General features: G+C 41.9%; 1 protein-coding gene across 1 annotated transcript in view; it reads right to left on the bottom strand.

The window, feature by feature from the left end:
* The window catches only part of Ush2a (usherin), a 670292-nt gene that overhangs the window by 413683 nt on the left and 233792 nt on the right, over positions 1-22817 (bottom strand). Inside the window, exons 21-25 of the mRNA XM_032915475.1 lie at positions 15930-16060; positions 7480-7606; positions 6176-6277; positions 2876-3055; positions 1513-1643 (exon numbers count right to left, since the gene is read on the bottom strand). Of these exons, the coding sequence (XP_032771366.1) occupies positions 1513-1643; positions 2876-3055; positions 6176-6277; positions 7480-7606; positions 15930-16060 (671 nt within the window). The remainder of the gene's footprint in view (positions 1-1512; positions 1644-2875; positions 3056-6175; positions 6278-7479; positions 7607-15929; positions 16061-22817) is intronic.

Here is a 22817-nt window from a genome sequence, read left to right as displayed (position 1 = left end):
CGCTGGGTTAAGACTGAAGAGAAGTACCAGAGAGATGATAAGAGTACGTGTGGCTCTTGCAGAGGACCTGAGGTTGATTCCCTGCACCCACATGGTGGTATACAACCATCAGTTACTTTAGTTCACGGGGATTTACTGACCTCTTCTTGCCTCTGTGGGAATCTGCACATATATGGTGCACAGACCTATGTGTAGGCAAAACACTCATACTCATAAGTAAAAATAAATTTGAAAAAAAATCAGACTAGATTGTTTTGAGATGGTGGTGGAGTGCACAGGCTGATTGGAGAATGTGGCTCTCTGGGAGTGAGTTTCTGAAGGGCACCTGCTTCCCTGTCCTGTCCCTGATGTTTCCCCAACCCCTCCCCATGCCCTGTGTTTCTGTCATCAAGATATTCTCAATAAAAAATCGACAAGGGCTATGGAGTGAGCCAAAATAAACCTCTTCCTTTTAGTTCTGTTAGGTATTTGCTCAGAGACACACAACGAGTACAGACGTCTGCCATACTTTCACCGTGACAAATGGGGGAGGGTTAGCCACCATCATCATAACAAACATCAGGGGAAGAGGCTGGAGAGCCAGGAGGGGCCCACACCATAGAGGAGACTGAGCTGAAAACAGGAAGAAAACACCAAGAGAGATGGTGCTGAGAGAGTCAAGATATAAACATAAACATTCATAACCATGATGCCATCTCTCCAGTGTTCCACTGAATTCTGATGATAGTGTTTGATTGAATGATTAATGGTAAATAAAAAAAAGCCACCATACTTTCTCACCGCATGTTGGGAAATTTACAAACCACTCATATTAATCTTATTTGCCCTATCAAATACATGGAAATAAACAACAGGGTGTTGTTGGTGAGTGGTATATTATACAGCCCTGAAAATGGAACACCTCAATGGGAAATGTTAATAACCTAGAATACTGTGAATAAATAGAAATTTCTAAAAGTGTATTTTCATAAACCTCAAAATCTATAATACTCATTCATATATGTTGATCATTCAAACTATAAAATACATACCAATAAGAAACCTAAAATTATGATTACATGCTGGTTCTGGCTAGAGTTGGGGAAAGAAAGACACAAAAGGATGATAATTGAGCCCTCAGAGTAAGTGCTTTGCTCATTAGCATTCATTGTATTGTGTTTTATATGACACCGAGTGAAATATATAAAGTACATTTTGAAACTATATCAGAAAGTAATGAAGAGGTATTTTTCACGTATCAAGAAACTAAATTGAATTCCCTTAATTTTTAACATCTGCTCTGTTCTGTTCAATTTACAACATTTATAGCACTAATTGTCAGTTGAAAAAGGTATCTTAACTCTGTAAGTCATTTCACAGGCCTGTAGAAATAAAGACTACTTGAGGAAAAATAGGAAAATAAAATTAAGTTTAGAAAAAAAAAACATTGTGCTTGGTACTAACACACAATTTATCTCTTCCAAAGTTGGGCCTTATATTTTAATATAGGCTTAATTAAATTCATCAACTTACAGCAAGAAAATCCAGACCCTCTGTATTGTGAATGAAAAGAAGCAATCCATTTAGTTGGTCTGTTTGAAACTTCAGGGAAATCTCAAAGTCCTTTGCAGCATGAAACGTATCTGAATGAAGCTCCAGAAATCCTTTAAGACAAGAGTGTGTGCACACATCAGCATACTGCAGGCAGTGTACGAATGTGGCAAGCATCCGAGAAAGGTGCGACTTTTGTTTAAAAATCTCACAAAAGACAGATCAGTCCGTGATATCCCTCCTGCTGTCTATGGGGCCTGCAAGATGAGTGTCATATACCTTTGAAGAGGAAACAGATTATGTCCTTGGACACACATAAACACACACACACACACACACACACACACACACACACACACGCACACATGAATCTTGCAGGATGCTTAACCCCTTAAGGAAGCTAAGACAAGCCCAGAATGCCACACCTTTAATGAAAAAATAAACTATATCATTACGGTTATGCTACTAAACACAGTTTAAGCTACTTTATAACCAATCAACTGAGAGACAGGAGGCTGACTTGGGTGTTTAATGAAGAATGTTCTAAATCTGCCAAGCCATCCTGTTTCTTTCCAGGATCATGCCATGGGGGTCAGGGCATTCACAGAGGCGGGTGGGAAGGAAGGTCACTACCTCACAGTTTTCTTCAGCCTCTGCAGCAGTGGTAGGGATGGCCCTACTCACCAGAGGTCCCTCAGAGAGCCCCTGCTGAGCTGTAAAGACGGGCATCCTTCAATTACATATTAAGGAAGATGGGGATGTTGAGTCATTTTAGCAATAAAAACTCCTGGGCACCATTTTTTTTTCACAGTAACTTGCATGCTGGTATCTGTTGTCTGATTTATACGTGGGACACAAGAACTCTGGGGCCCTCCAGAGATGCCAGTCATGAGTATGTGCCATGAATCTTAACAGTTGCGTTTTCTATCCATACTTTGAAAATAGTGTATGGTTCAACATATACAGTTCTGCAATATAAACTCATTAAAGTAAACTGGGCGGAGGAGGTAAAATGAAACCATGAAGAGAACACAGATACGATGTTTTCCTGTGGCCCTTGGGTGCCCTCAAATCATTCAAAAGTGGGATCCAGGGGGAGACCTTGAGGACCAACAAGGAGACATGAGACGCAGTATGGGACCTCTCTTCCGCTTACAAGCAAGGAGTGGTTTTACAAGGTCACATATTTCCACCAGGATGTGTTCCTCTCAGGGACAAGACAGAAGCCACTGAAACCTGGAAAACTGAGAGCCCAAGTTAACCTTCTTAAGTCAACTTCCCTGGGTACTCTGTGATTGTGACAGAAAAATGACTAACACAGGCTGAGTCACCGGCCACGCCTCACCTGCTCCCAGGAACTGAACTCCTTCTTCTAGGTCGGTGGGGCACCCCTCCCAGCTGTGATGTACATTGACCTGTTCCTCAGAGCTCTGCCAATCCAAAGGTAGCCATGTCCCAGAGGGGCTGGAACCCTTCAGGATGGACACATCCTTGAGGCAGCCCACGAAGCCTCTTCGGACTATCTCTGCAAAAGTGGAAGGCGTTAGGAATCGCACATCACTGAATGGCGTAGACTTTACTGCTCAGCAATCCATTTTACCTGACATTCGAAAAGAAGAAACCTACAAGCATCGGTACCCCAAGTTCCTGAAAATCACAAGTCATGCAACCCTAGTAGCTACAGTGAACGGTTGCAATTTTCTCTTTGGTTCTGGCTCATTTGCAGTGAGTCTGTAGAAACAGATTTATGGAAAAAAATACAATAAAATGTGATATTTTGCTATTACTGAGAATACTACCTTTTGAGTTAACCCAGAAATTGTTTTCATAAGCCTGCAAAATAAGTGCTTAGAACTTTCAGAAGTGAGGTTTAGGGCTAGGACAGGGCTCAGTTGCTGAAGGACTGACAAGAGCCTGGGGACCTGGGTTTGGATCCTCAGCACTCACTTAAAAGCCCAGAATCCCTTCTTCCTAGCACTGTGCTGACGACCGCAGTGCTCGGGGGCTGCATGCACATATTCAGAGGTGCATAAGCACCCACACACATGAGCACCTCCCACCCAAGCACTCAAATGAACACACCCTCCCTCACACTGATGACCACACTTATCTCAGGGTCCCAGCCCTTCCAGGACATCTGGAACACTCCATGGAAGCCTTTTGAGAGAAACCCCTGAGGTGCCCTGTGAGTCCTAGTAGGACGTGGAAAAATCCTAAGGCCATCAGTAAGCATTTGGAGGTGATTGCTGTCAAGGTCATGTAAATTTTTATTATGTTTATTTCTATGTGTGTTTCTGGGCAAGCACATGCATGCTACGGTCAATAGGTGGTGATGAGAGGACAACTTGTCAGAATTAGCTCTCTCCTTATATCATGTGGAGCTCAGGGATTGAGCTCAGCTTGCCTGGCTAGACAACAAAAGCCTTCATATGTGAAGCCATCTTGCCAGCCTCTCATTAGTTTTATTTTGGAGTATGTTTCTGTGTGGTGAAAGTAAGGTGTGTGTGTGTGTGTGTGTGTGTGTGTGTGTGTGTGTGTGTGTGTTAGTACAGGTTACAGTCATCTGAGAGGAGGAATCTCAGTTGAGAAGGTGCCTTCATGAGGTTGGTCCATAGGCAAGCCTGTGTAGTATTCTCCTGGTTAATTATTGATGTGGAAATGTCAAGCTCAGTTTGTACAGTGCTATTCCTAGCTAGGTTGTCCTGGAATGTAAAAGCCAATTGAACAAGCCATGAAGAACAAGTCAACAAGCAGTATTTCACCATGGCTCCTGCTTTAGTTCCTGCTCTGACTTTCCTGTATGACAGTCTACAACTGTATGCTGAAATAAACTACTTTCTTCCCAAGTTGCTTTTGGTTATTGTATTTTATCACAGAAAAAAACCTTAATTAAGATAGGATCTGTTCTACTAAAATCATTAAACATTACTTTCCTGTTATTTTATATGTAGTGGTGTTTTCTCTATCATCTATCTATCATTCTATCTATCATTCTATCTATCTATCTATCTATCTATCTATCTATCTATCATCTATCTATCTATCATTCTATCTATATAACATTCTATCTATCTATATATCATTCTATCTATCTATCATTCTATCTATCATCTATCATCTCTATCTATTATCTATCATCTATCTATCTCTATGTCTCAATCAATCATCTATCATTTATCTATCATCTATCTGTCTGTCTACCATCATCTGCTATTTATCATCCATTCCTATATCATCTATATCTATTTCTATACCTATCATATACCTACCTATCTATTATCTATCTATCTATCTATCTATCTATCTATCTATCTATCTATCCATCTATCTATCTCTATATCTAGCTCTATATCTGTATTTATATGTGTGCACATCGAGTGGTCACACTGCCTACAGAAGCTAGAAGAGGATGCCAGATTTTGAGCAACCATGTGGGTGCTGAGAATAGAATCTAGGTCCTCTGAAAGAATGAACGATACTCTTATCCACTAAGACATCTCTCCAGCCCCAATATCTTAATTATAGAATTTTGAGGATTGGATTAGGATCATCCATCCATAACTTCTTTTAGGACTGTCACACAATACATTGGGAATGTTCCTCAGACATCTGGAAGTCAAGTTTCCCATTCCTGTGTTATTTCCATTGGATTAAAAGTCTTAGAAAAAAATCTCTACACACATTCTGAAATTATATGAATCATAATATAAGTCATTTTGGCAAAAGCATAATGAACCTTTTTTTAAAAAAAAACAATACTGCCCTTTTCTCTCTTTCTTTCTTAAGATTTATTTATTTATTTCATGTATGTGAGTACACTGTACACTGGTGTCTTCAGATACACCAGAAGAGGGCATCAGATCTCCATTACAGATGGTTGTGAACCACCATGTGGTTGCTGGGAATTGAACTCAGGACCTGTGGAAGAGCAGTCAGTGCTCTTAACCACTGAGCCATCTCTCCAGCCCATAATAAACCTTTTGAATAGTAAGAACTTGACATTGACAAGGTAAATAGAACCGTTGAAGTTGCTCTGAGAAAGAAGAGGGCTAAAAATTAACATATATGTGAGATATATATATACATATATATATATATGAAATAAATAATATCTCTTGATACTTTTAAGTACTGTAAATAGATTGTGGTTAAAGTTTTAAGTACAACATTATGCTTGTTGGTATTAATTGTAAACTTGATACAATCTATAATCACCTGATAAGAGTGTTAATGAATGACTATCTAGAGCAGGCTACCCTTTGGGCACATTTGCAGAGGGACATTGACCCTGAAGGTCATTGATGCTTGATATGGGAAGACATTACCACTGTGGGCAGCACCATCCCTGGATGTAATTCCTTGGTTGTGTAAGAGTGGAGATGGTGAGCTAAGTAGCAGGTAGGTATGGACTCATCCTCTCTCTGCTCTTGGCTGGGGATGTAACCAACTGCTCTACGTAACCAATAGCTCTACGTTCCTGCCATGGTTTCCCTGCAGGGATGTACTCTCACATGGAACTGCATGCTAAACACACCCTTTCTTCCTAGCTTTCTTCCTTGCAGTTGTGCTGCTGGGATGTTCAGTTCACAGTCACAGAAACAGTAACACTAGGATAGTATGGATTTCCACTTCCTGTGAAACTCACCAAGTCTCTTCTGGAGGACGGTATGACCTTGTGGCAGCCCACCCACAAACAGTGTGGTGTAGCCTCCTGTCATGGAGCTTCCGTTCAGAGAGGCTGAGGACCCTGTAAGAGAGGAGATGAATCTCAGAGTGAAAGTCATCGCAGATCTGTGGTACCCAGCTCTCCTGCTTCTTCTTTACCTCCTTGTCTGTTAGCTCCCAGATCTCCCAGATAGGCATCTGCTGTAAGCCTGCATCTCATCAGAAACTTCTTCCTGTCTGCTACCAAACTGGCCTCCTTGTTAGACCCTAACATGTAACAAAGTGTTCTGAGACTCCTGGGGTCTGTTACCCACCATTTCCTTCATCTAAGCCTGATGTCCACTGTTTTTTGTTTTGACCCAAAACATACACATTTCTTTCTAGATATTTTCATGGTTTCTTTCTTGGCCCCTCATTTCTGCTCAACTGTTATAAGAAATTGCTTACTGAATAGTTCTGAGTCAAACTTAACACTCCTCCCAATGCACAAACCTTTTATGACAATGGCCCCATGCCAACCACCTGAGTGTCTAGTGGTTGAGTTAAAGCCTTATCAACACAGATAACACCTATCTATCCTGACTTTACATTCTCCTAACTTGTTATGACTTTATACTTTTATTTATTGTCACCTTCTACCACTTACATCTACACCACAGCCACTACAAACTCTGTTTACTCTTTGTTATCTGAGCATCGAGAATAATAGTAGAACATAGTAGGAGCCCATTAGAATCCATTACAGCCTAAGTAAATCCATGAACACCTATGCCATTGGATGAAAATGGAAGACAGAGTCAGCTGGGAAGAAACCATAGTCAAATGTAAACCCCAGGTATGTGGGCAGGGTCCTGCCTCCCCACTGCGGGAACTAGGAGGAGTTAGTTACCATTTCTGAGGCTTGTTTTTTTCTCTCATTTTATACATAGATCTTGCTTTCCTTGCTTGCTTTCTGGAGGCAAAAGGGAACATTCATTGGGCAATTAGGAGCCCCTGCGTGGTGTGAAGAATGCAGAAAGTACAGAACGGCTGGGAGTGACTTCATATCCTTCCCTGCTTTACTGGAGTCCTACCTGGACAAGGAGCTGATGGCCAGAGTTTACCAGTGGGAAAGCTAAGATCAACTGAGGGTCAGATCTCATGGGGACTAGAGTGAAACTGAATGGAGAAATCAGTGAGATTCACATATGCAGGTAAACACGCGTGGCAGGCAAGGCACGCACGCACACACACACACACACACACACACACACACACACACACACACACACACACAGCCCTTACCTGTGTACTGCCCATCAAGAGTGATCTGGCCAAAAGACTGATATCTGATTGCTGTAATTTCATGCCACTGTCCGTCACTGTATTGTTGACTATGATCATCAGCTGTGGTAACTTCCACTAGTGATCCCTTAAGAGAGTGAATGAACAACGAATGAATGAGTGAATAAATGAATGAACAAATGAGTGAGTGCTCACATTCAGGTGTCACTGACACCATATACATGCTTTAAACCAGTTCTCAGATTCCAGCATTACGATCCCAACACAAAGCAGCCACTCTTCCATATACTCAGCACGTAAGTTGGCGTCTACTAATGGCCCATGGCCATCCTGTGGTGGACGTCTGAAAGCCACGGTGACCAAACATGAACAGAAGGCTCCAGAGCAGACTCTTACAAAGGCACTGGCATTTTGGGTACTTGTACCCACATTTGATTGTTCAAGGAAAATTGTAAAGTGGAAGAGAAGGATTTAAAATTGAAAAGAGGAATGAAAATTTATTCTAACAATAGACAAGCATCCGGAAATTTCCCCTTTCTTCATGAATAATTCCGTAATGTGCACTGAAAGAAGGGATGGGAGGTGACCTATGTTAAAGTGAGAATTTATTAAACGTAGGTGTAGAGTTAAGGTTCGTATTCAATGCTTTGTAGCCTAAAAATCTGACATTTGTAGCTCTAGTGTGTTCATAATAACATGGTGAAAAACAAGTTCTTGAGTTTGAGGGCAGTGAACAGGGGATGCCAAGAGGAAAGATTAACCAAGGAGGCAAGGGCGAGGAATCAGAGAGAAGAAACGCACTAGCACTAGCACAGAGAGCCATGTGCAAGTCAGAATCCATACAAGAAACCCCATCCTCGTTAGCCAGCATTTACCATCATGACTAAGAGAGCAGACCCCTCCAAACCTAAGGAAGATACATTTAGTTTTGAGGTCCATTTGCCCGAGAAAAATCAAATACGAAGCCGTTGCAAGTTCTTAGACACTGCAAGCAAGAATTGTTTAAACAGCACACATATTTTTAAAAAGCAATCTTGAATCAGGACTGAAGAGCTTGGGTTAAGAGCGCTAGCTGCTCTTACAAAGGACCTGGGTTTGATTTTCAGCATCCGTGTGGCGCTTGGCAACTGTCTGCAACTCCGGTTCTGAGGGACTCTGCACCCCCTTCCGGCCTCGTTAGTTACTGCACACATCCGGATACACAGACCCATGCAGGCAAACACTGATATTTATAAAATACAAATAATTGTCCTAAGTACTTAGAATGTTCCATCAAATGCTAACAATTTTAGTCAATTGTTTTACCTAAGAGAACAAGTCAGTCATTCTCTCGTGATAGATTTACAAGGCTGAGCACAGGACATCAACCACACTTTCCTATGCAAAACATTTCTGTTTATATTTTCCTAAAGATAGAATATGCCCATTCTATACATTCAATTAACCCTTCTTAAGACTCATACTATACTTGACAAGAGAAACTTATGTTACTAATATTAAAACAACAACAACAGCAGCAGCAACAGAACCAACAACAAGGAGCATTCAATTCCCCACCAGCACAGGCCGTCCCTTCTTACACCGACAATCCCAACTTCTGTAGATAACCTGGGCAGCGAGACCCATGACCATTTCCAAAGTTATCTCTAATCCTAGACTCTTCTCCTTTCTGTTTTTTTTTCCTACCTATTCTTTTATTTTCCTCAACTCTATTTCAACATTTTAATATTTTACAAACACACATTTCATTATCGTAGTTTAATAATTAAAACCAGAACTGGTGTCGTGCCCAATTAATGTGCCCTGGTAGCGTGCCCATTAGTTTTTCCATTAGTGAATTCAACAATACTAATGGGATTACTGGCATGGGATGCTAATTGGGTGTGACATAAGAAACTGGCTCACTTCTGAGCACACCCTCGCTAATGATGAAATTAACGAGCATTTTATTAAACGCTGTCTCATCAAAGTGTACTTAGTTAGCGTTAAAATTGTTACAAACGGTTCTGCATTTTAAAGATCAGGTGTCTGAGGCAGAGGCTCTGCACGTTTTGTTTGGCAATCATCGGAAGCAAGGGAGAGTCCTCGCCACCAGGAATCATGTTGATGGGTTGCAGATCCACTGGGGTATCCTGCAGCAGAGTGCACCAAACTTGCTTCAAGTCTGAGAGAAACTTCGTGTGGCATTGGTTGGTGAGGATGCCAAGGTCCCCATAATAATAATTCTGCAATAGGATCAGGTATTGTGCATGGAAAATGTCGCGCATAGCAATTACAGTCTGATCAGAATCATTTTTTAAGTTTTACTTTCAAAGGTTCCTTGTCTGTGAATGTAACGTGCTGTGTATTTTCTGTGAATGCCACTGAGTATAGAATACGGAAGGGACACATGATTAGAGTTGAACAGTAAACTATCACCTCATCAAGTATCTGCAAAATTGAAGAAGTCAAACAAAGGAGTAGAACACTGTAGCTTTGAAAGACCCCGTGAAACTGTAGAAATCAGAGCTGCAATTCATTTCTCAGTTTGGTCTCTTTTTAAGCTTTATTTTTATTATTATAAAGCATGTGCATATGTTTGTGTGTGTGTGCGCGCACATGTATGTACAAGAGTGTTCATGTGCATGCGCATGCACATATGTGCGTTTGCATGAGCAGGTGCATGTGTATGCATGTGTGCGTGTGTGTGCATATACAAGTGGGGGGGCGTGTGTGTGTGTGTGTGTGTGTGTGTGTGTGTGTGTGTGTGTGATTTCAGAGGCCAGAGGCCAGGTTTCCCTGGAACTAGAGTTACATGTGGTTGTGAGTTACCAGATGCTGGTGCTGGGGTCCTCTGTAAGAGCAGTGTGTGTTCTTAACTGGTGGACACTCCCTCCCACCCCTCACTTTTATCTCTTAACTATTATTTCCAGCATTCCCTGGGATGCACATTTTCAGTTTTAACTATCACTAATAACGTCTTTTCTTCTCCCTGAATATTTATCCAATGGAGCATTCTGGATACACAGAAGAGAAGCTATGGTCTCCCTCTGTGGAGGATTTACAGTTATTCAAGCAATTAAACTTTCAGGGTTATTAAGCCGTTTTAAAACTGGAGACATTCAAGAGAATATGAAGTTATTTTGAAATTGCGTGGTAGACAGTAACTTTAAAATTCCTGGAAAATGTCCTTTTTTCCAAAATCAAAACTAAATCCCGGTGGTTGGATTCAGGGAGAATCAGTTAGAAATCTCCACCACAGCTTATTGTGGGACAAGTAACGCATCTAGCAAATGACGTAAAATCACTAAGTAGTAGCCTGTCACCGCGGGATCAAAGTCAGAAGTCTCATCTCAGAAAACAGATGGTCTGATTCAGCTATGGCACAGTTTTAGTCACAGGGATATAACATTTAACCAGATAACCTGTCACGAGGTGTTTAGCCTGCATCTACATTTTCCAAGGTTTGGGTTCTGGGGTAGAGCAGTGGCAGACCAATAAGAAAAACACATTAAGCATATAATTACCATCGCGGTGGGAACAATGCAGAGTTCACGAGGCAACCTTGTCTTAATTCCCAGAGAAGAGGGAAATAATGACTTAAAGTGATGCTTAAAGTACTTAAAACACACGTAATTATAATGTCAATATCAGGTGCACAAAACAAACGCACCTTCCCCTTTAAATGTGAGCTACCTCTCACTTCCCATATGAATCTGTCTTCAGTTTCTTACCCGAAAGTGAGAACAAAACAAATGGAGACTGCTCGGATTTTCTCTGCTTGGCAGTTTCAATACTCGTCTAAAAATAAGCACGGTCTTCATTATGCAGTTGGCGGACATGTCCAGTTAACCTGCATTAGCTATGAATTCCTTAGAGGTGGGTGACGGTACAGCCCCTGCTACCTGGGGCTCGCTGCCTCCTGGACTGCCTCCTGGCCCGGGAGCACTTAGTATAATCTATCTGATTACATCTCCTCAAATACACCCGGGGCAAGCCTGCTTAACCAATACCTTACATTTTCAAAAGTAAGTGAATTGTCAGTGTGCTGAAAATGGACAGCTTTTGCCTCGTGCGGACCGATTATTATTCTAGACAGAAATGTGCTTACCCAGCATCACCGAGCCCTCCTTTTTCCACCAGCTTCCACTTCTACTAGCGTGGTTTTCTTAGTATTTGGCCAGTATCTGCCAACTCAGTAGACACTTAGGATGAAGCTGTATGGGGCAGGGGCAGAATTGCTGGCCAGGTGCCAGCGGGGTGAGCTGGGCTAAGAGAAGACCAAGAGAGCAGAAAGGATAGGACGTTTCTCTGCCACTGTGACTTGAGCCAGCCTGTCTACCTGATGGGACTCCAGAGAGCTTCCTGGCAGCACCTTCAGGATCATGACAGTCATGTGGCTGAGTGAGGGGTGGCATTGTTTGGTCCCTTCATCCCCCGCAGTCTTCAAGGACCCTAGAGTTTCAAAGAGAGCAGCAGGACTCACATCAAAAGAGACGGGGTGTTGACATTCAGAGCTGGAGTCATACAGTTTTCATTCTCCAAATGCTTTGTCTCCTATGTTTAAGGATGTGGGCGTGTCCATCCTTAAACTCTTAGTCTAGGAAGGCCTGCGAGTTTCACTTTTTCATGTTTGTGTCATAGAGCCTAATCCCAGAGCCTGATTCAAGTTCTCTTTTTTTAATTCTCTCTCTTGTGTGAGTATGTGTGCGTGCATGTGCACATGTGTGTTACACACATATGCTTGTGTGGGCATGTGTTCATGCATGTGCAAGTGTGTTGCATACATGTGCTTGTGTGAGTATGTGTGTGCTGTGTGGGTATGTGTTCATGCATATGCACATGTGTGTTGCATACATGTGCTTGTGTGAGTATGTGTATGTATGTATACATGTGTGTCACATACATGTGCTTATGTGAGTATACACATATGTGTGCAGGTGCCTGTATGTCCATAGGTCAACGTACAGTATCATCCTCCTCAATTACCCTCTGTCTTCTGTTTTGAGGCAGGGTCTCTCACTGAACCTGGAGTCAGAGATTCTGCTAGGCTGGCTGGCCCATGTACCTGTCTCCCCAGGGGCTCCCACCACACTAGCTTTAGATGCGTATACTGGGGATCCCAGCTCAGGCCCTGAATTTGCACAGCAAGTATTTTAACTCACTGAACTCTCCTCTTTGCCCTGTAAGTTCTTAACCAGTTATACAGGAAAACACAAACACTCAACACCACTTCTATCCTGTGGTCTAAAACAGTTGGTCTGACTTAGGATGGCGATGGCATTTGACTGACTTGGTGGCTTCAAGGATGAACTGCCACCCCTTAAGAGAGCCTCTCTGCTCCCGTTAGAGCCTCTGGGGTAAGTGCTGAAATGGCCAGGGCTTTCTCCACATGGCTTCTCAGAAATCCCCAGATAAGGGTGTGCTGCAGAGCCAGGCTTCCACTGCTCCCCGGCCTTCTTCTTCCTGTGCCTGCTGCTCGCTTCCACTGCTCTCCTCCGGATCCTGAGGAGGTCTACACTTTAGCATTTCATTCCTTTCATCCATCGTGTTCATCCATGTATTTTCTGAAAACTTTTATTTAATGATCATTCTTTATCTTACAGAAAAATGGCATCAGGGTGATGGAGTTCCTAACTATGTGCTAAGCGGGCACATTAAAAAATCTTTCTGTTCTGTCCTCCAGCCCCTACAGCTAACCTTATTTGTTGATTTTTTTTCCTTTGTGCTTTGCCATTGTCTTCATTTCTTCCGTGCTTTAACGTTCTTCCATATTGAAGGTGGTATCTGCCTGTAAAACCCACCACTGGTTATGCACTCTCTGGATACTCGGGGTTAAGGTAATGTGGTAAGGTTTACCCTTTATCCTGGCCTCTCTTTGGGATAGTTTTAGATGCCTTTCACCTTCAGTTCCCAGGCTTTACCCACAGTGCCCTTCCATATAGTACCCCGAGGCCACCATTTGTCCTACGTTTCTGAATATTCAGAAGCATCCTTGTTTGTTGATGAAAAGAAGCACCAAAGGAAAGCTAAACCGTCCTGGAGACCGCTCGATGCTTGCTTCATCTTTTCTCTTGAGAGGCAGAGTCTCATAAAACCTCTGCTGACTTTAAACTCTTGGCAATTCTCCTGCCTCAGTCTCTCCCCAAGTTATGGGAGTGCCTCCCTAGATGTAGACCTAGGCTGCATGGTTTTAAATCCTGCCACTTAGTGACTAGCTGACATTGGGGGAAGCTCCCCTGGGAAATGGGATGTGATGGGACACACCTCATCGATGTGTCCATGATTGGGTTCAGACACGCAGAACTCTGGGTAGAGAAGATATATGCCTGGCACAGGGATCACCCGCTGAATCCTGACTGGGATTTGCTCGGGTTTTTCAATAAATTCATAAGAGGCCCTTTATCAACACATTTTAAAATGGTATATTATTTTTATCTTATTCTTCCTTTTCTTCTTGTTCTGCAACTTTCTCCAACTTTATGTTTTACCAAGGTAAGCTTTAAAAATATCTCTTCTCTAATTGATCTCCTTAAAGTGTTCAAAGGAAAAAAAATTAATGTTCTCAGTTCTGTAATTGAACCAACTTTAGTGTGCTGATTTCTGTCTATAGCTACCATCTGCCTTGCCTTCCCTGGCAGCTGCAGCTTCTCTGTCTCCCTAGCGATTGGGTTTGCTGGTGATGCTATTTATCTGCATAGTCTCTCTGCCTCTCTGTCCCTGTCTGTCTCTATCTCTCTATCTCTCTGTCTCTGTGTCTCTGTGTCTCTGTCTCTGTCTCTCTGTCTCTCTATCTCTCTGCCTCTCTGTCTCTGTCTGTCTCTGTCTCTCTGTGTCTCTCTGTGTCTCTGTGTGTCTGTCTCTGTCTGTCTGTCTGTCTGTCTGTCTGTCTCTCTCTCTCTCTCTCTCTCTCTCTCTCTCTCTCTCTCTCTCCAATAAGAAGCTGCAGTTTTAGCAAGGGTAGGATATCCAGTGGTTCTTGTCCCAAAGGTCATCTAATTCCCAAGCTCAGGATCTATCGGGCCACTTCGAAGACAGCACGAAGCAACCTTTACTGGCATGTGCTCCGTTCTCAGCTCCACTAAGCAGGGAACCCCCCCCCCCATCCACCAGCCTGCTGGGCGTAGCAGGATCCTCAGACATACTTGATCCAAAAGGTGACCCCTTGGGTCAGTGGGTGCTCAAGCCTGGGTTCTTCTCATCCTGGTCCTTCCTGGAAAGTCACTGGGTATCTGAGGCCCAGATCTTCCTCCAGGTCACCAGGTTTCCAGGTTGCAAGAGTCTGAGGCCCTCCCCCACAGCTCTTAGTCCAGGATCCTAGTATACCTTGGACACAGCGTGGGCAAGCCTCAGTAGTTTTGATAACATCACATAAAATATTTATTTGGAAGTATTGTTCATGGCCTCAGTCGCTGGTTTTAGAGGGAAGGCTTAAGCAAATGGAGAGCAAATAGTCTTTTTTGGTAAATCACTCACAGGCTGAGTGTGCTGCCTAATGTCTAATGGCCATTAGAACTTCCTGAGGAGACTGACCACTCTGACCGAAGCTTCCATTTCATGCTCATGTGACCTCAAACATCTCTTTCTAAATATCCACAGAATATTTTAAATTAATCATTTCATTACAAACTTTCTAGGTTGTTTCCCAGGGCTATGACCATATCAATCCATTTAAAACTTTCTGCATCTGAAATAAGAAGTTAAACAGTACTTAACTACACTTAAATATTTGCTAGTTAAGTACTTAACTACTTAAGTAAAAAGAGTTAAGGGTAAAACAAAGGGAAGGGAGAAGAACGCAGGCCTGAGAGAAAACAAAGTCATCATTTATTCTCTGAGAAAATCTGTCCAGATTTGTTTTAAATAACTTGTTGGTTTATTTTTGTGTCAAGGTCTCACCTGTAGCCCAGGCTGGCCTGGAATTCACTACGCACCAAGGCTGGCCTCCCACCCACAGCAGTCCTTGAGCCCCAGCCTCTTGAAGGACAAAATCCCAGTCATGCACCATTGCAGCTATCCATTTTCAACCATCATAGGGAGGCATACTAACTTTAAGTAGAACAGATGCGGTTGGGAGAGAGCTCTGCTGTTTGGACTGTGTACAGTCAGTTCCTTGTCTGTAATTTTCATTTTCCTCATTGGTAGGACACAGATCTGTGGTTCCCAACCTGTGGGCTGTGACCCCTTGGGGGTCACATATCAGATATTTCCATTCTGCATCATAACAGTGCCAAAATCAAAATGATGATGTAGCCATGAAATAATTTTATGGCTGGGGTCACCTCAGCCTGAGGAGCTGCATTAAAGGGTCACAGCATGAGAAAGCTTGAGAAACTCTGCTGTAGACAAGGCAGGACGCCTTCTGGAAGCCCTGGGGGCCTCAGATGAGGATGTCCTATGAACATTTACCTCAGTACCTGGCATCCAACTGACATTCTCAAGAATGCCAACTATTGTGCCTAGTAATTTACCTGGGGGTTGTAAAGAAAGTATGGACGGCCACTCTTCAACTGAAGGGCGAAATACTCTTCCTCGTTGTCGGGGTGCAGTGCCAGGAGGATCAGCCCTTCAGGCACCCTTGTCCAGAAGCTGGCCTTGATGCCTGGAGATGTGAATGGCACTGGTTAGTCAGGGCTGCCGTTTTGTCGACTCTTCCTGATAAACATCTGCCTTCATTATCACGTATGACGCAGTGAATACAGCCAGGAAATTAAATACAGCAGTGTGTTTGGCCCTACTGGATGGGTTTAAATATACCCTGTTAAAGGCTAAGTGGAACTCTGAAGTTATATTACCTGCTATGTTTAATCCTGTTGACCAATATAAAATGAAGTTTAAGTGTGTCCCAAAAATTGACCACCAGAAAAGTCAGGCTGTCAACCCCCAAACTGGATACCTAATCATATCTGTTTGAAAATATTATCAGAGGGCCCTAAAAGTAAATGAGTTTTTGACACAAATGAAAAAAAAACCCAAAGGACATCATTGTTTAAATCCTATGAAAATGAAAGAATAAATTTAACAATAGGTGCTAAAACGAAATTCTGTGGGCGAGCTAGCCTGCTGGAGCTGAGTGACAGAGTCAGCGGATGGCGGTAAGTTTCAGACTCTCCAGAGTACACACCCACCAGCCAGTTCTCTTCTCTCAGAAGCTGACCTGCAGTGCCTCTCTCAAACGCACTGCTAGGACCCTGCTCCCATCTTGGGATCCCACCTCTGCAGCACGTATGTGGAGACCTCCTTGTGTAGAGGGCATCTCCCTTAAGGTGCTGGACCTAACAGTGACATCTAACTGTCACAGTTGGCTCTGGTACGTCCCGTTGGAAATATAAAATTAGCAGGGCAGAATAGAGAGATCAGCAGCATACCTGAGAACCCAACAGAAGCCAAAGCACAGTAATAAATGATGGATGGATTCTGACTCGAGCAGTAATGCACAATAGGCCAGGATTAGAAACACTCGAAAGTTCTCCCTTTGGGCTGGGCTAATAACTGAAGGACCTCCATGGGGTGGGGTTAGCTTCATTCTGTTGCTATGACAAACACTAAAGACCAAGGCCAAAAGCGATTTAGAGGACATTTGTTTGAATTTACATGTTTTAATCCATCACTGAGGGAAGTCAAGGTAGAAACTCAAGCAGGAGCAGGGGTTTAGAGCAGAAATGATGAAGGAGCTAGCTGCTTGCTGGCTTACCCCTAAGGTCATTGGTGATTAGCACCATTCTATAGCCCAGGGATTGGTGCCACCCACAGTGAGCTGGGCCTTCTGACATCTATTAACCATCAAAGTAATCTTGTCTACCATCTCTAGATAATGTCCACTGGCCATTGACAAGGCTTGTGTCAAGCTGACAGGTACTGAACTTAAACTGACTCGGCCATATCGTCATCTGGTCCACCTTCCTGTTCCATTACTTAACAACGTGCACAAGTATATCTCATAACTATATTGAGATTTTAGGTGAGGAGAAGGTAGATGAGAGGTTCAGCCTGACCAGCAGTTTTTGATCTTCTCTTTCCTCTCAAATACTACTATGGTGAAAATTCAAGCTAGATAGCTCAAGGGCATTGAATAAAAATAGCTGTAATTCAAGAAAGGAAGGTGGCACTGGCTCTCTACTAAAGGGCAGAATGGCATCTCCAGAGCACCAGGAGACAATAGAAGCCAGAGTGTGAGGGAGGAAAGAGAGGAGCAGTCCTTCCATCTCAGTATATTACTGTTGACTGCGACTTGAGAAATTTGGTGAAAGAAAAATAATACTCAAGGATTATGGAAATATTTAAATAGTTAAGATGCATTTGGGAATATTTTAATTATTACACAGCATTCAACGACTGTACAAATGCATGTGTGTCCCCCAAAACAATAAATGTGCAAGCCTTCTAGAACAAAGAAATGTGTTTTAGACCAACAAGTAGGTAAGTCTGTATGGAGAGGTAAGTTTCTCACATGAAGTAAAACATGTGAGGCAAGGAAGGGCATCTTGATTTGACGTTGTCAGCCACATCTCTCTCAGTCTTGACATCTCTTTTATCCATGTTATCAAGATGAATAGAAAATGATTCTCTTTCTCCTGGACTCTAGGAGGAAACTGAAAACTTACAATTCTATCAAGCATGTTCATAATAGTTAGGTTACTATGACGACGCAGATAGACGAATCCTAGCCTTTGAGTCGAATGCTTACTTCGTGTAGTCATTTATTTAAATAAGCTAAACTCACAAATAAATATATGTAAATATAAACATAATAACAGTTTGATGGATGTGTGAAATAAAGAAAACGTTATTGAATTTACAATGAGATAGAATGGTTAAATGCACAATTATTCAAGATAATTAACACCCTCTTTCCCCCAGTAGAAGTCACTTATCTACAGATTCCCAAGTGCTGACTTAGACTCAGTCACGTGACTTTCACTGACCAAAGGAATGAATGCAGATATGAAATCCTGTGTGAGGGCAGAGGGTTTGATTACAGTTGTGTTTCAGAGCATCCCCTCCCCTCCCTGCCCTCTACCTCACAAACGTGTTTCCATCTCTGGTCCAAGAGGAAGAAAGCTTGCGGGTCATCCCCAGACAAGCATCCCGAAAGCTCTACTCTAGACACTGTGAAGGTACAGTTCTGACTCAAACAGGCAGCACAGTGAATAGCGGCTTTCCACTCCATAGAATGGAGATCTGCACTGCTCAAGGCAAGACAGAGAAGAAGTGAGCTAAGCTTCAACGTCATTATCTAGAGAAGAGAAATAATAGACTGCTTGTATTGTCTCTAAGTTTACATATTCATTTGGGAAATAAATTTTAAGGAACAAATTTTAAGTGGTCAGTGCTTTGGGCTAGTGGGACAAGTGTCAGCAAATATGGCCGTGATTATATATACACAGATATATTTGATTGGATGAATATATACTATATTAATAATATGTTAATAATAGATTATATATACTATAACAAGCAAGAAATATATGAAATTAAACAGTATTATAAGACTAGACAAATGTCAAATTCATGAACAAGTGGATGGAGTGTAAGTTCTAGCTCTGATAAGGGCTAACAGTTCACTTATCTGTGGATACAGGACAGGTGTTTAGAATGTAGTTGAGAATCATATTGCTAAAGGAATGTGATAATACCAGGTTCTCCTCAGGGGTCCATGACCTCACCAACCAAAGTGTTGGCTAATACTATTGTGCAAAGTACAGTCAGCATGAAGGAGAGTATATCCGAAAGAACCCACGTGTACAAATCTAGAGCCAGGCAAGAGTGGCATCTATGATTTGAGAAGTCAGAAATGAAGATTTTTCTGAGACTTGCGGAGGACCTGAACCTGAGCTTTTGGAAGCCAAGCACACGTCTTTTCTATTTGAGTACTGAATGTCAAGAGCTGTTGTGCAGAAACAATCTACACCATGTTCATTTTCCTGCTTTTCTGTATACGACAGTAGAAAATCTAACCAACAGCAAATGTGGAATCCTTTTGTAAGTTTAAATCCTACAGTAGCTGCAGAAAAAGAAAGTTTTACATTCACACATGCTTTTTGCTTTGAATCTCTGTTGCACTCATACTCTGAAATGGATTACTTCAGAACATGATAATTTGAGGTCGTTTTTGTCTAACTTTTATATTATCAGTGACAACAAAAATTCAGATGTACTAGCCGTCAATATGTTGATTTTTTTGAAATTGTGTATGAATTTCTTTGTCCAGTGGCATGGTGTGTGTTATCCCCTTTGTCCCGGTTGTAGCACCACTCTCCCAGCTGGATTCCATTGTTTTGTGTGTGTGCCCATCATTCACATGCACACACATTCACACTTGCACAGCATACATGTGCATTTACACTTGCACACATACACACATGCATATTCATACCACACATTGCATAAACACACAGCACACATCTAATATATATATATATATAACATATTATATATATACATATATATATATATATATTAGATATTGATAAAATATTCCTGTCCTATCCCTGCCTTCTCCTCCTGCTGGCCCAGCCTCCTTGCCTTACTCTCTAGGCTACATTGTGTTTCTGATATATATATATATATATATATATATATATATATATATATATATATATATTATTTCCTTTCTTTATCCAGTTTATCTGGCTCACGGAATTGTAATTGTTATTTTCCAGAGACATGCAGTTTACCATCTTACACTTTACTTGGTTTTTTCAGACACCCTGTTGCCCCATACTGCTCTAACCACTGTGATCCCAGCCCTCTGCCTTCCCCTTCTCCATCTCTGGCCAAGGCTTTGCCTTCCTCATTCTTTACTCCCCCTCCACGTCGTCACCCCTTGAAAGGTAACCACCAATTCATTTCTTAGTTCACGACAAGAGACTTCTCAAATTGCTTCGCTTCTTACTCGTATTTCATCGTTTTACAACCACTGTCAGCCTCGGCAGTTCGAACGCTAGTAGAAATCCAGCCTTGGCCTTTCCGGGAGAGACCAGTGAGGATCAGATGGATTAGGTAATAGAATCTGATTCTGCTTTGTGATTTGCATGTCTAGAATGAATGCTGAATTTGGGCTTCTCTCACAGAAAGGCTCCTCAACGGGATAAAGCTTCATTGTATTTTGAGATACATGGTATCTTAGTCAACGTCCTGCTGCTGTGAAGAGAAACCACAGCAACTCTTATAAAGGAAAACATTTAATTATAGTTTCAGACGTTTAGTTCATTATCATCCTGGGAGGGAACATGGTGGCAGGCAAGCTGACATGGTAACTAAGAGTTCTACAATGAGATCCCAGGCAGTAGGAAGAGAGAAAGAGTCACGGGGAAAATCCTGCGCTTCTGAGACCTCAAAGCCTGCCCCGCCCCCCCCCGTGACATACTTCCTCCAATAAGGCCACACCTCTTATTCATCCTAAGTAGCCCACTTCCTGATAACCAAGCATCCAAATATAGAAGCCCATGTGGCCAGCACAAAGACGGTCTTGCTTTTATTGTTGATTTTTAAGTATTCCTTCTATACAAAGGATTTGATCTCCTTGTCTGTTACAGACTATAGCCTCTTAACACTTTATTTATTTAGTCAGCCGGTGTTTTAGCCAGATTATTGTTTTCTTCTGACTGTTTTAAAATGTCCTCAGAAAGCACCCGACGCTGGAGGAACTTTGCTTTATTTACTTCTGCGTCTTTAACACCTTGAACAGTGGCTGGCACAAAACAGAGTCCTCAAAATATTTGCCAAATAAATGTTTAATCTTGGAGAAAAGTCTATTTTTAGCATGCTAACCCTTTGTTCTGAGTCAGTCTCTGTGCTTGGATTCTGTTCCACAGACACAGCTTTATAGAAGTGGAACATTTTTGTCTCATAATATTTCTTATATATGATAATTTGTTCTTCCTCTCAATTCCTCGGTGTAAAAGAACTCAGCTTCTCAATAAGGATGCGTTGAACTGAATGGCCAAGGCTGACTCATAATTTTATCTTAACTCAGTCACTTTTTGTATTAACATAACATTAAAATAACTTCTGTTTTTCTTTCCATAAACAAAAACTTATATGTTAAAGATCAGATATGATATTTTTAAATTGAATGAAAATATTTATTTGTACACATATTGAATTTCACTGTAAACATGCAATTAGAATAGGGTTTTGTGATTCTGTGATGGTTTATATCTGCTCAGCCCAGGGAGTGGCCCTGTTAGGAGGTGTGGCCCTGTTGGAGTAGGTGTGTCACTGTGGGTGTGGGCTTAAGACCCTCAGCCTAGCTGCCTGGAAGTCAGTCTTCTAGCTGACTTCAGATGAAGATATAGAACTCTCAGCTTCTCCTGCACCATGCCTGCCTGGATGCTGCCATGCTTCTGCCTTGATGATAATGGACTGAACCTCTGAATCTGTAAGCCAGCCCCGATTAAATGCTGTCCTTATAAGAGTTGCCTTGGTCATGGTGTCCGTTCACAGCAGTAAAACCCCAACTAAGACATTCTCCCTTTGAGATACATGTGTACTTTCTGAAAGAGTCTGGTATGTTTTTCTCCTCTTCTTCAAACACTGTATTTCAGTTCTGTTTTCTCTGGAACAACACCAACAGTGAAAATGAGAAACCAGACTCATTGTTAAAGACTTGGGAAAAACGGATGTAGTTTCTGACGCAGTAGGTGGGATGATAATGGCTGACCTTGTCAACCACTGTTTTTGTATTACATAACAGTTTCCACTTTTCTTCCTTCAATGTCTGTTTCTTGAGTTGCTGTTTTGGGAAGTTGAGGAAGAATAAAACCTGACTGTAATGAGCATTACCCCATTAGGAAAGTTATGGTTAAGAGAAAGACCAGTTTGGCATGTCTAAAGAACAAGAAGCCTTTCAGGTAAAAGTATAAACTTAAGAACAGGGGATCCCCTGCCCTGACAGTCACCAGTGCACACATGATTGCGACCAAGAACTCCAGAGCTCTAAAACACCACCAAGAACCAGGGAAAATAGTTCAGATAATTGAGCCTAACAATGTTAGCCTAATTATAATTGAAAAACTATAAGCGATGTGATGGAATCTTAGATAAAGTCACATTACAGGTGAATAGAGAGTGATTGCTATCTGTGCAAGTTACATATCTACTGATACAGCCAAATAGGTACATATATCCTAATACATAACATTCATCTACATTTGGATTATATATCGACAGAAAAGTGTCTGTATCAATACAGATAAATCTCAATTTCTTCCTCTCCAGATTACTTTCCCAAGATTTTTAGGTAGTTCCTATAAAGTCAAGATATCATGAGACTTGGCTGTATTATTTAAAGCATCACACTTACAATTAGAATGCTTTTGCCAATATCTTACAGTTATAGACTTTCAACCAGCCTT

This window comes from Rattus rattus, chromosome 10 (genome assembly GCF_011064425.1).
Source record: "Rattus rattus isolate New Zealand chromosome 10, Rrattus_CSIRO_v1, whole genome shotgun sequence".
In the NCBI taxonomy this organism is placed as follows: Eukaryota; Metazoa; Chordata; class Mammalia; order Rodentia; family Muridae; genus Rattus; species Rattus rattus.
This window is presented reverse-complemented; position numbering and strand designations above follow the sequence as displayed.